The 14,993-nt window shown below is 39.2% G+C and overlaps 1 protein-coding gene across 3 annotated transcripts in view; it reads right to left on the minus strand.

Annotated features, from left to right (window-relative positions):
• Positions 1-14,993, minus strand: part of WAPL (WAPL cohesin release factor) — a 326,703-nt gene that overhangs the window by 97,784 nt on the left and 213,926 nt on the right. For all 3 annotated transcript variants that reach the window (XM_053692042.1, XM_053692040.1, XM_053692041.1), the window contains 3 exons: positions 11,567-11,664; positions 10,457-10,533; positions 10,190-10,365 (listed from right to left, as the gene is read on the minus strand). In XM_053692042.1, coding sequence (XP_053548017.1) covers positions 10,190-10,365; positions 10,457-10,533; positions 11,567-11,664 — 351 coding nt within the window. The remainder of the gene's footprint in view (positions 1-10,189; positions 10,366-10,456; positions 10,534-11,566; positions 11,665-14,993) is intronic.

Consider the following 14,993-nt stretch of genomic DNA (forward strand, 5'->3'; position numbering starts at 1 on the left):
GTCTCTAACATTTCAACATTGGTTGCTGAAATCACCCTATTGTGGCATACGGAACATAATTAAAAGGGCTGGTTTGCCCGGGCCTCCTCACACTATACACAAGTTTAAAAATCTGTATCGGAGGAATCCTCTATATCAGAATCCTCCATAGCTTGACTATCTCAATTTATAGAAAAGAAAACAACTGGCACCTTATACCCCTAATGGCTGGGGCACTCACCACCTCCTATGACTCAGACAGATAAAGAAGATGCTCCTCTCCGCAGACACCAGGCCATGAATTGGAAGAGGGGGGGAACACATGACCACTCCCAGTCGCATGGTGCTCATGCAGGACCTTGCCCCGCTAAGGAAAAAGAGCGCCATCTTAATAAAAAGAAACTGCGCAGCTCTCCAAAGAAAAACCTGTATGTTCCGTATAAGCCTAGTAGCCCAAACTTTCTTACACATGAGCAGTCAAATCACATAATATACGGTTAAAAAGTCCTGCTGTTCAATAAACCCCATCAGGAGATATTAACCCTATGAATCTATAAAGAAGTCCCACTGAGACCCTGTCTTCTTTTGTTAACAAGTATAAAGTAATGAAACAATCTTACCGGAATCTAAACCGTAGAACAGTGACACGGTCCTTCATGTTTGACAGATTGTAGCAGTGCCTCTGACATGGACTTGAGTGAAGAAGCAGGCAGCGAAACTCGTCAACGCTGATTGCTTCAGGAGCTGTTAATATGAGTCTGGAGATGCAGGGAGAGTCTTTCTGCGAACCCATCCAGACTATAACTGAGAGGCTGACAAGACAACTTAAAACTCCAGTTCCATCTTAAAGAGTACTACCCTCTATAAGGAACTACTCCGAAAACTTCTGAAACCTCTCTGACAACCTCCTGTGACGAAAGGCAAAGAATGACTAAGGGATGGAGGAAGTGGGGGAGGTATTTAAGCCTTTGGCTGGGGTGTCTTTGCCTTCTCCTGGTGCCCAGGTTCTGTATTCCCACAAGTAATGAATGCAGCTGTGGACTCTCCCTGTATTTAGAAGGAAATATAGAAATAAACATAATAGTGTCCTCAAAAACACTAGTAAATAGAGTAAGATAGGAAAATATGTCACAGACATACATTACAAATGCCACAGTCACATCAGAATATGATACAAACGAATAGAAAGAAATATCTCTTAAACATATACCAGGCTAGTTGTCAGCCATGTAATGAGGAAAAGTAAAATATCTAGATAACAGATATATTAATATAGGATTTCACCATCAGGAAAAATCTATCAGGAAAATAAAAACTCAATTTGAGAGAGAGGAAGTACTATTATAATCATATAACAATAGGGAGAAACCTATTTGAGTCCTAGGGAAAACTAACCTTGGACAAAAATAAAAAAGAACTTACAAAAGTTTTCTAAATGCTAGGTAATCTCCTCCTTATAGAAATACTAATAGTTTAGTATGAGGTACTTCATATAGAAAGGGCAACAATTTCTATGCAAGAAAAACATAATTTATGTAAGAACTTACCTGATAAATTCATTTCTTTCATATTAACAAGAGTCCATGAGCTAGTGACGTATGGGATATACATTCCTACCAGGAGGGGCAAAGTTTCCCAAACCTTAAAATGCCTATAAATACACCCCTCACCACACCCACAAATCAGTTTAACGAATAGCCAAGAAGTGGGGTGATAAGAAAAAAAGTGCGAAGCATATAAAATAAGGAATTGGAATAATTGTGCTTTATACAAAAAAATCATAACCACCACAAAAAAGGGTGGGCCTCATGGACTCTTGTTAATATGAAAGAAATGAATTTATCAGGTAAGTTCTTACATAAATTATGTTTTCTTTCATGTAATTAACAAGAGTCCATGAGCTAGTGACGTATGGGATAATGACTACCCAAGATGTGGATCTTTCCACACAAGAGTCACTAGAGAGGGAGGGATAAAATAAAGACAGCCAATTCCTGCTGAAAATAATCCACACCCAAAATAAAGTTTAACAAAAAACATAAGCAGAAGATTCAAACTGAAACCGCTGCCTGAAGTACTTTTCTACCAAAAACTGCTTCAGAAGAAGAAAATACATCAAAATGGTAGAATTTAGTAAAAGTATGCAAAGAGGACCAAGTTGCTGCTTTGCAGATCTGGTCAACCGAAGCTTCATTCCTAAACGCCCAGGAAGTAGATACTGACCTAGTAGAATGAGCTGTAATTCTCTGAGGCGGAATTTTACCCGACTCAACATAGGCAAGATGAATTAAAGATTTCAACCAAGATGCAAAAGAAATGGCAGAAGCTTTCTGGCCTTTCCTAGAACCGGAAAAGATAACAAATAGACTAGAAGTCTTACAGAAAGATTTCGTAGCTTCAACATAATATTTCAAAGCTCTAACAACATCCAAAGAATGCAACGATTTCTCCTTAGAATTCTTAGGATTAGGACATAATGAAGGAACCACAATTTCTCTACCAATGTTGTTGGAATTCACAACTTTAGGTAAAAATTCAAAAGAAGTTTGCAACACCGCCTTATCCTGATGAAGAATCAGAAAAGGAGACTCACAAGAAAGAGCAGATAATTCAGAAACTCTTCTGGCAGAAGAGATGGCCAAAAGGAACAAAACTTTCCAAGAAAGTAATTTAATATCCAATGAATGCATAGGTTCAAATGGAGGAGCTTGAAGAGCCCCCAGAACCAAATTCAAACTCCAAGGAGGAGAAATTGACTTAATGACAGGCTTTATACGAACCAAAAGCTCGTACAAAACAATGAATATCAGGAAGAATAGCAATCTTTCTGTGAAAAAGAACAGAAAGAGCAGAGATTTGACCTTTCAAGGAACTTGCGGACAAACCCTTATCTAAACCATCCTGAAGAAATTGTAATATTCTCGGTATTCTAAAAGAATGCCAAGAAAAATGATGAGAAAGACACCAAGAAATATAAGTCTTCCAGACTCTATAATATATCTCTCTGGATACAGATTTACGAGCCTGTAACATAGTATTAATCACAGAGTCAGAGAAACCTCTTTGACCAAGAATCAAGCGTTCAATCTCCATACCTTTAAATTTAAGGATTTCAGATCCTGATGGAAAAAAAGGACCTTGAGACAAAAGGTCTGGTCTTAACGGAAGAGTCCACGGTTGGCAAGAGGCCATCCGGACAGGATCCGCATACCAAAACCTGTGAGGCCATGCCGGAGCTACCAGCAGAACAAACGAGCATTCCTTCAGAATCTTGGAGATTACTCTTGGAAGAAGAACTAGAGGCGGAAAGATATAGGCAGGATGATACTTCCAAGGAAGTGAAAATGCATCCACTGCCTCCGCCTGAGGATCCCGGGATCTGGACAGATACCTGGGAAGTTTCTTGTTTAGATGAGAAGCCATCAGATTTATTTCTGGAAGTTCCCACATTTGAACAATCTGAAGAAATACCTCTGGGTGAAGAGACCATTCGCCCGGATGCAACGTTTGGCGACTGAAATAATCCGCTTTCCAATTGTCCATACCTGGGATAAAAACCGCAGAGATAAGACAGGAGCTGGATTCCGCCCAAACCAAAATTCGAGATACTTCTTTCATAGCCAGAGGACTGTGAGTCCCTCCTTGATGATTGATGTATGCCACAGTTGTGACATTGTCTTATCTGAAAACAATGAACAACTCTCTCTTCAGAAGAGGCCAAGACTGAAGAGCTCTGAAAATTGCACGGAGTTCCAAAATATTGATCGGAAATCTCACCTCCTGAGATTCCCAAACCCCTTGTGCCGTCAGATACCCCCACACAGCTCCCCAACCTGTAAGACTTGTATCTGTTGAGATTATAGTCCAGGTCGGAAGAACAAAGAAGCCCCCTGAACTAAACGATGGTGATCTGTCCACCATGTCAGAGAGTGTCGTAAAATCGGTTTAAAGATATTAATTGAGATATCTTTGAGTAATCCCTGCACCATTGGTTCAGCATACAGAGCTGAAGAGGTCGCATGTGAAAACGAGCAAAGGAGATCGCATCTGATGCGGCAGTCCTAAGACCCAACATTTCCATGCATAAGGCTACCAAAGGGAATGATTGTGACTGAAGGTTTTGACAAGCTAATATCAATGTTAAACTTCTCTTGTCTGACAAGAACAGAGTCATAGACACTGAATTTATCTAGAAACCTAAAAAGGTTACCCTTGTCTGAGGAATCAATGAACTGATTGGTAAATTGATACTCCAACCATGAACTTGAAGAAACAACACAAGTCGATTCGTATGAGATTCTTCGAAAATGAGAAGACTGAGCAAGTACCAAGATATCGTCCAAATAAGGAAATACCAAAACCCTATTCTCTGATTACAGAAAGAAGGGCACCGAGAACCTTTGAAAAAAATTCTTGGAACTGAGGCTAGGCCAAACAGTAGAGCCACAAAACTGGTAATGCTTGTCTAAAAAGAGAATCTCAGACACTAAAAGTGATCTGGATGAATCGGAATATGCAGATACACATCCTGTAAATCTATTGTAGACATATAATGCCCTTGCTAAACAAAAGGCAGGATAGTCCTACAGTAACCATCTTGAATGTTGGTATCCTAACATAACGATTCAATAATGATAGATCCAGAACTGGTCTGAAGGAATTGACCTTCTTTGGTACAATGAAGAGATAAAATAAAACCCCAGCCCCTGTTCCAGAACTGGAACTGGCATAAATACTCCAGCCAACTCTAGATCTGAAACACATTTCAGAAATGCTGAGCCTTGCTGTGTCAACTGGGACACGGGAAAGAAAAGAATCTCTTAGCAGGAGGCCTTAACTTGAAGCCAATTCTGTACCTTTCTGAAACAATGTTTCTGAAACCAGAGATTAAGAACGGAATTGATCCAAATTTCTTTGAAGAAAACGTAATCTGCCCCATACCAGCTGAGCTGGAATAAGGGCCGCACCTTCATAGATACTTAGGAGCTGGCTATAGGTTTCTATAAGGCTTGGATATATTCCAAACTGGAAATAGTTTCCAAACTGATACCGCTCCTGAGGATGAAGGATCAGGCTTTTGTTCCTTGTTGTGAGGAAAGGAACGAAATGATTATTTACCCTGGAAAGAAAGGGAAAGCAAAGTTGACTTAGAAGACATGTCAGCATTCCAAGTTTAATCCATAAAGCTTTTCTAGCTAAAATAGCTAGAGACATATACCTGACATCAACTCTAATGATATCAAAAGATGGTATCACCAATAAAATTATTAGCATGTTATAGAATAATAATAATGCTATAAAATTATGATCTGTTACTTGTTGCGCTAAAGCTTCTAACCAAAAAGTTGAAGCTGCAGCAACATCCGCTAAAAATATAGCAGGTCTAAGAAGATTACCTGAACATAAGTAAGCTTTTCTTAGAAAAGATTTAATTTTCCTATCTAAAGGATCCTTAAATGAAGTACTATCTGCCATAGGAATAGTAGTACATTAGCAGGAGTAGAGACAGCCCCATAACCTTAGGGATTTTTGTCCCAAAAAACTCTAATCTGTCAGATGGCACAGGATATAATTTGCTTAAACGTCTAGAAGGAGTAAATAAATTACCCAAATTATTCCATTCCCTGGAAATTACTTCAGAAATAGCATCAGGGAGATAAAACACTTCTGGAATAACTACAGGAGATTTAAAAACCTTATTTAAACGTTTAGATTTAGAATCAAGAGGACCAGAATCCTCTATTTCTAATGCAAATAACACTTCTTTAAGTAAAGAACGAATAAATTCCATCTTGAACAAATACAAAGATTTATCAGCATCAACCTCTGAGACAGAAACCTCTGAACCAGAAGAACCATTATCAGTATCAGAATGATGATGTTCATTTAAAAATTCATCTGAAAAAAAGAGAAGTTTTAAAAGACTTTTATGTATACTAGAAGGAGAAATAACAGACATAGCCTTCTTAATGGATTTAAAAATAAAATCTCTTATGTTATCAGGAACACTCTGAAAATTAGATGTTGACGGACAGCAACAGGTAATGTAACAGTACTAAAGGAAATTTTATCTGCATTAATAAGTTTGACATGACATGCAATACAAATAACAGCTGGAGAAAACAGATACCAAAAGTATATAGCAGACTTAGCTTGGTAGCTCCAGCACTGTGCAGTGATTTTCCTGTAGTATCTTCTGACTCAGTTGCAACGTGGAACATCTTGCAATATGTAAAAGAAAAAAACAACATATAAAGCAAAATTGATCAAATTCCTTAAATGACAGTTTCAGGAATGGGAAAAAAATGCCAGTGAACAAGCTTCTAGCAACCAGAAGCAATAAATAATGAGACTTAAATAATGTGGAGACAAAAATGACGCCCATATTTTTTAGCGCCAAAAAAGACGCCCACATTATTTGGCGCCTAAATGCTTTTGGCGCCAAAAATGACGCCACATCCGGAACGCCGACATCTTTGACGCAAAATAACGTCAAAAAATGACGCAACTTCCGGCGACACGTATGACGCCGGAAACGGAAAATAATTTTTGCGCCAAAAAAGTCCGCGCCAAGAATGACGCAATAAAATGAAGCATTTTCAGCCCCCGCGAGCCTAACAGCCCACAGGGAAAAAAGTCAAATTTTTGAGGTAAGAAAAAATATGATAATTCAATGCATAATCCCAAATATGAAACTGACTGTCTGGAAATAAGGAAAGTTGAACATTCTGAGTCAAGGCAAATAAATGTTTGAATACATATATTTAGAACTTTATAAATAAAGTGCCCAACCATAGCTTAGAGTGTCACAGAAAATAAGACTTACTTACCCCAGGACACTCATCTACATGTTTGTAGAAAGCCAAACCAGTACTGAAACGAGAATCAGTAGAGGAAATGGTAAATATAAGAGTATATCGTCGATCTGAAAAGGGAGGTAAGAGATGAATCTCTACGACCGATAACAGAGAACCTTATGAAATAGACCCCGTAGAAGGAGATCACTGCATTCAATAGGCAATACTCTCTTCACATCCCTCTGACATTCACTGCACGCTGAGAGGAAAACCGGGCTCCAACTTGCTGCGGAGCGCATATCAACGTAGAATCTAGCACAAACTTACTTCACCACCTCCCTTGGAGGCAAAGTTTGTAAAACTGATTTGTGGGTGTGGTGAGGGGTGTATTTATAGGCATTTTAAGGTTTGGGAAACTTTGCCCCTCCTGGTAGGAATGTATATCCCATACGTCACTAGCTCATGGACTCTTGTTAATTACATGAAAGAAATGCCTTTTCATCAATTCGCCACAAGATGGCGACAAAATCTCAGCAAAGAAGATTTTGACTAAAATAAAGTAAAAACAGATCATGGCCAAAAAACAGTCTCCATAGCAACGATTAAACATTGAAAAATGAGAATAGTTCATAACAATAAGTATATAAAATACTGTATATTGTAACAAAAACCAGAGACTGTAGAAGAATAATAGGGCAGTTTTACATAAATACCCCTACTAATTCAGATTAAGCTCCGTGGCATGCAAGTACCACCAAAAGGTACACTGTACACAGACACAAAATAAAGCAATACGTTTTAAATTGAAGCTCTCCATAACAGCATAGAACGCAAACTAGTCCCAGCACATATACCTCCTACAAAACACATTAGGAGACCCCTAATACCTAGCCCGCCGCATCCCCAGAGGCAGAACTTTTTTTCACTTTCTCCAATGAGATTTTTAAGTGAAAATTGTTCTGCAGGTCATTTTTAAATAAAAATTTATTTTAAATTAGGCAGTTACACTAAAGCACCATCTCAATTGCAACGTGTTAGTTAAATGGAGAATAAAACAATATTTAAAGTTTTATAATATAGTGCAGTAGTTGAAAATTGAATTGCAAATTAGCTGCAGACATAGTCTAACATAGAAGTAGTAATAAAAAAGCTTTGTAGACAGTTATAGGCTAGAGGATGGGCTTGAATCAATCTCTGAGAGCCAGTCAATCAATGCACTACTGCCTTGCAGCGCTACTGCATATTTCACTGTTCACTTAAAACAGCACTTTGCTCTGGATGAACTGTGATAGGGAAAACTTACACATACAGTGCAGCCAGAGAACAGCTCTGTTTGAAAAGAACAGCCTAATGTGGAGCAGCACTGAAAAGTTAAATCGCTAACAATTCCTGAATGTATCCTGTTGTTTCTGCAGACATGCTGCATTTTCTGCAATGACATCTCAGATCACTGCATGTTCTGCCTTGGGGCCCGCATCCTACTAAGAGAAGGAAATAAGGGCATGGAATTAAATAAGGGCGCACAGTGTGATCGCCACTAACGGGGTATGAAAATTCAAGAGCTCATGCTAATCGTCGGCATTGAAATAGGCCATGCCAACGAAAGTGGCCTCTCTGTCAAAGCACTTAAAATAAAAGCGCCATGTTGGCCAGTATAACACACACTGAAATAAAAGCCCATTTGATTCTGTCAGACCTGGAACCTGCATCTTCGACAGGAGCTAAACATATAAAAGACTGACAAGCCGTAGAGCCTGCCTCTTAACGCTATTGCATCCGCCAACAATGTCGGTTCCTACTAGCCGATAGACATTAAATGATAAAATCCAATACAGATCTCCTGGTTACTAGCTAATTTACACAAATCTGCCTCTAGAAGGAGAGGATTACTAATGCATAGTGGAGAGGGAAGGAAACAAATTTAACAGGACCTTCATCTGTTATAATGCCCCTTAGGTATAAACGGACAAAACCGGTACAAAATTAGGCAGTCAAATTGACTGCACCATGAACATCCTCCACCTATGTCTCATTGTAAAGAGGGATTGAATTATAAAGTCCGTGATAACAGACCATGCAGGGATTGATTGTGGGAATAAAAAGTCGTTCTGACACCCAGAACCCAACATATACAGCCTGGGTTACCGTATAATTACCAGGCAGAGAAAGTAGCAAAATCTCTGCAGGGGATATATAGTTTAAATAAAAAACCCTTTCTGAGGGTAGTCGGTCCCAGTAGGTCCCTTCCTATATAGTCCACAGGAGAAATACATCTATGAGTGCTGTCACCCTTTCACATAGAAGGACAGCACTTACATATGGATCCTGCCGTCCGGCAGGGAATGACATCTGTGTGGCAGAGTCCTTCATGTCTACCAGGGACCTGTAGAAAAAGAGAGCAGAGTAACTAACCCTGGCTTTCTATAACAGGGGTAGTAATAATGTTAGAAGTAAAGCAAAGACCACCTCGCCGCCTTCTAACTGCTAAAAGCCACCATTACTCCTACTAAAGAGATTGACATGGACACAGCTAGACACCAATCCTTGCTTGCAGGGAAAAGTACCCATTAAAGGATTAAAAATCTTCAGACACCATCTTCGCACAACCTCCATTGACAGAGGCAAAGAGAATGACTGGGATTTATGGGTAAGGGAAGTAACAATTAACAGCTTTGCTAGGGTGCTCTTTGCCTCCTCCTGTGGCCAGAAGTTGAATATCCCACTAGTAATTGGAATGACGTTGTGGACTCTCCATGTCATAGGAAAGAAAATGAATTTGTTGACTCTCACTACCATTAGAAAGAAAAACTTGTTTATACCCATCTCTAAGCTTGATGTAGGGATTACTGTATGCAGTTTCCGCATTCATTTTAAGGGTACTTTCTAAAATGACAAAAATAAATGCAAAGAGTTGATCCTGAAAATCTTATACTTTTGTTTGGTAGTGGCAGATTTAGGGAAGGGAAGATTTAGCCACTTTCAGAGAGAGCACAATTATGACTTACAAGACACATTGTACTGTATAATTTGAAATACCTGCTTATGCCAGTTGAAACTACCAACTGTGTTAAAGAGAATCTATGTAAACAAAAAGGCAGAAACAGAAAATCTCAGTGTGGGGTGGGAGAAAGGTTGGCCCTTTTGAAAGGGTTTCTGCAGCCGTTTTGAATCCAATAAACTCTTATCAGTTTCTTGTCCAAGTACATTGTCCCTTAAGTATTCACACATGTTCACATCTAATACTACTCTTTTTACAGGTTTTTTTTGGGGCAAAATGTACGTTACTCTGCTGCAACGCTCAAAAACTAAAACCTAAACAATTTCTGTAGTACACCACTGAATGATTTTAGTTTTCTGTACATATTACATGTAGATATGGGGATCAAATGGGACACAAAATCACTGAAACATACCATTATCATGTGTTAAATTAAGCAGGACACCAATGATTGCCCTCATACAGCCTTCTACCGCTTTGCCCACATGATTGCTAACATTATGCAGAGGGAGAGGGTTACTCTGTGGAATGCAAATGCTGTCTTCAGCGCGGTTATATTGCTTTATTAATGCTTCACAATGTTCCAGTCCTCTGTATAAAAATGACAAAGGTTTGCAATGTAAGCATATATTTCTTGGGCTAAAAAGAGACATATATTAAAGAGTATTAAGGAATAACTTACTTTGCTGAAGAAACAATAAGTTGTGAATCTTTGTAGGCAATTAAGTAACTCTGGTTTTCAGGGTTATGCACAGTTACCTAACAATATACACACAAAAAAAAAAAAAAAAGCGTTAAAAAAAACATTTAAAAAAATAAATTTGCTGATTGGATAAATTAAAATGATGAATTTCTGTTTAGACTTAATTTAGAGAAAGAAACGATCAAATGGCTTAAAAGTGGAATTAAAACATTAAAGGTTTCAAGAACACTTTAAAATTTAAATGTAGCTTATTTAAAAGGGACAAGAAACCAATTATCTAATTTGTTTTATCTTGGTATCCTTTGTAGAAAAGCATACCTAGGTGGGCTCAGGAGCAGCAAATGACTACTGGGAGCTAGCTGCTGATTGGTGGCTCCACATATGATTCTTGTCATTGGCTCACAAGACGTGTTCAGTTAGCTTAGCTGCCAGTAATGCATTGCTGCTCCTTCAACAAAGCACACCAAGAGAAAGAAGCCAATATTATGACAGAAGTAAATTGTAAAGTTGTTTAAAAAAATTAATCCTGAAAGAAAAAACATTTGGGTTTTATGTCACTTTAAGTATTGGTGTTATTAAAGGACAGGTAAATGCAGTAGATTTGCATAATCATCAAATACACAATAAAAAGACAATGTCATAGACCTTAGAAACAAATCTACTACTCAATTGACGTTCAGACCGACAGATTTCCACTCCCCCTGTATCATGTGACAGCAATCAGCCAATCACAAATGCATATATTCTGTGAATTCTTGCACATGCTCAGTAGGAGCTGGTGACAAAGTGTAAATAAAAAAAGACTGCACATTTTGTTAATGGAAGTAAATTGGAAAGTTGTTTAAAATTGCTGCTGTATCTGAATCATTAAAGTTGAATTTTGACTTCTGTCCCTTTAAATATTCAGTGTCATAATAGGTCTTAAAATATTTATATACCCATCACAGATTTGTGTCAGACATTAAAAGAAATTGGTAAATTGCTAACCAAGCCTTCCTTAGTAAAACATTCATATGCCTGATAAATGTTTGGTGCTGTGAAACCATTGGATAAATACACAAAGCTTCTGTCTAAGTTGCAGATACTCACACTCTCTAAGACCCGTAGACATCTTTCTGCTCCCCATAAAAAAGCAACCAGTTTTTCTTCAGTTTCATCAAAGCCAAGGTGATTAACGCATTCCTTAACTAACGTGATTTAAAAATAAATGAATTAGTGAACAAAAAAAAAGTACATATATTTAACTAGATTAAGATACATTTTTACGTACAAGTTTTTACATATTTAAAAAGGGACATTAAAAACTTAAAGGGACAGTTTACTTGATTTTTTTAAAAGATGTGTGCCATATAAATAACATTGTGCTCAATCCCGTGGAGTTATGCAGGAAGCAGCACTAAAAGGATGAACTGCAAGTTTGTAAAAAGAACTGAGATAAGTGGGCAGTCTGCAGAGGCTTAGATACAAGGTGATCACAGAGGTAAAAAGTATATTAATATAATAGTGTTGGTTATGCAAAACAAGGGAATGGGTAATAAAGAGATTAACAATCTTTTTAAACAATAAAAAAATGCAAGTAGACTGTCCCTTTTTTAAAGGGACACTTAACCCAAATTTTTCTTTCACGATTCAGATAGAGCATGACATTTTAAGCAACTTTCTAATTTACTCCTATTATCCAATTTTTCTTCGTTCTCTTGCTATCTTTATTTTAAAAGCAGGAATGTAAATCTTAGCAGCCAGACCATTTTAGATTCAGCACCATGGATAGAGCTTGCTTATTGGAGGCTTACATTTACCCACCAATAAGCAGGCATAACCCAAGTTCTCAACCAAAAATGGGCCGGCTCCTATGCATCACATTCCTGCTTTTTAAGATAGCAGGAGAACAAAGAAAAAAATAGAAGTAAATTAGAAAGTTGCTTAAAATTGCATGCTCTATCTGAATCATAAAAGAAAAAAACAAAATCTATGCTTACCTGATAAATGTCTCTCTTTCCGGATATGGAGAGTCCACAACGTCAATTACTAGTGGGAATATCACTCCTGGCCAGCAGGAGGCAGCAAAGTTCACCACAGCAAAGCTGTTAAGTGTCACTCCCCTACCCACAATCCCCAATCATTCGACCCAAGGGAATTGGAAAAAGGAATAACACAAAAGGTGTAGAAGTGCCTGAATTTTAGTCAAAAATAACTCTTAAATTAAGGGTGGGGTACCCAAGCTAGAGGACACAGATGACTAGAGAGGGAGAACAAGGCAGGCAGACCTAAACAGAAGGCCCCACCGCTTGAAGAACCTTTCTCCCAAAAGAGACCTCAGCCGAGGCAAAAGTATCAAATTTGGAAAATTTGGAAAAAGTATGCAGAGAGGACCAAGTTGCAGCCTTGCAAATCTGTTCCACAGAAGCTTCACTTTTGAAAGCCCAAGAAGAGGACACAGCCCTCGTGGAATGAGCTGTAATTTTCTCAGGAGGCTGCTGACCAGCAGTCTCATAAGCAACCAAATTATACTTCTCAACCAGAGGGAAAGAGAAGTAGCAGTAACCTTCTTTACGCTTTAAAGAGAAACAAAGAAACAGGACAGGCGAAAATCTTTAGTTGCCTGTAGGAAGATAGAGCTCCAGACCTTCCTGGAGAAAGGACAAAATCCCAGAAAACGTGACCCTACTCCAAGAGAAGCCTTTGGATTCACACTAATAAAAGGTATTTACGCCATTCCTTATGGTAAATTTTTCTAGTTAGACACGCTCTCTCGTTTTATACGAGCAATGATGCATGGAAGGAGCGCAAACTGAGGAAACAGGAATGCTAGACTGAAATCCCAAGGAACCACCAGAGCATCTATCAGGGCGGCCTGCGGATCTCTCGTCCTTGAACCGTATCTTGGAAGTTTGGAGTTCTGCCGAGATGCCATCAGATCCAACTCCGGCACCCACTTGAGGGTTAACCTGGAGAACACCTCCGGATGGAGAGCCCACTCCCCAGGAAGAAATGTTTGTCTGCTCAGGAAATCCACTTTCAATCATCAAGAGATTTCCAGCCTCCAATTTGTAAGTTCAAAAAACCTTGCCTAAGAACCAATTGCTGGTTTGAAACGTTGTTGCTGTATTATGGACCCTGTGTAAGCAAATAAAGTTTTTTTAAACTTACATATTTTAGGCTGGAAATCTTGATTATTGACAGTGATGTTGGGATCTGGCTAGTCCCTGTTCCGTGCCTCAAAGGTTGGAGAGAGTGCTGTCTTCCCTTGTGAATTGTTTGCAGGAAATCCACTTCCCAGTTGTCCACTCCTGGAATATGGATGGCAGAAAGATTACAATTGTGAGCTACCGCCCACTGAATAATCCAAGCCAACTCCTTCATAGCTAAGGAACTCAGAGTTCCTCCCTTGTGGTTAATGTAAACCACTGAGGAGATATTGTCCGACTGGAAACCGATAAACCGGGCTAAGGAAAACTGGAGCCAAGCTTTGTAAATCGCTCTCAACTCCAAGATGTTTATGGAGAGAGCAGACTCCAGAGAGGTCCCTGCACCATCAAAGAGTCCCAGACTGCTCCCCAGCCTAGCAGGCTGGCGTCTGCGATCACAATCGCCCAGGAACGTCTCCGGAGCATGTGCCCTGAGACAAATGCGCCCGAGAAAGCCACCACGGGAGAGAGAGTCTTGTCGACAGGTCTATATCTATCCTCCGAAACAGATCCGAATGGTCTCCGTTCCATTGTCTGCACATCAATAACTGCAGAGCTCTCAAATGGAATCGAGCAAAAAGAACGATCTCCATGGAAGCGACCATCAGACCAATTACCACCATATATTGAGCTACTGATGGCCGAACAGTAGACTAGAGAGAGGCAAGTGTAGAAAATTTTGGATTTTCTGACCTCTGTCAGAATAATCTTCAAAAAAGAAAAACAGAATTTATGTTTACCTGATAAATTACTTTCTCCAACGGTGTGTCCGGTCCACGGCGTCATCCTTACTTGTGGGATATTCTCTTCCCCAACAGGAAATGGCAAAGAGCCCAGCAAAGCTGGTCACATGATCCCTCCTAGGCTCCGCCTACCCCAGTCATTCGACCGACGTTAAGGAGGAATATTTGCATAGGAGAAACCATATGGTACCGTGGTGACTGTAGTTAAAGAAAATAAATTATCAGACCTGATTAAAAAAAAAAAACCAGGGCGGGCCGTGGACCGGACACACCGTTGGAGAAAGTAATTTATCAGGTAAACATAAATTCTGTTTTCTCCAACATAGGTGTGTGCGGTCCACGGCGTCATCCTTACTTGTGGGAACCAATACCAAAGCTTTAGGACACGGATGAAGGGAGGGAGCAAATCAGGTCACCTAAATGGAAGGCACCACGGCTTGCAAAACCTTTCTCCCAAAAATAGCCTCAGTAGAAGCAAAAGTATCAAACTTGTAAAATTTGGTAAAAGTGTGCAGTGAAGACCAAGTCGCTGCCCTACATATCTGATCAACAGAAGCCTCGTTCTTGAAGGCCCATGTGGAAGCC

Source organism: Bombina bombina, chromosome 9 (genome assembly GCF_027579735.1).
Source record: "Bombina bombina isolate aBomBom1 chromosome 9, aBomBom1.pri, whole genome shotgun sequence".
In the NCBI taxonomy this organism is placed as follows: Eukaryota; Metazoa; Chordata; class Amphibia; order Anura; family Bombinatoridae; genus Bombina; species Bombina bombina.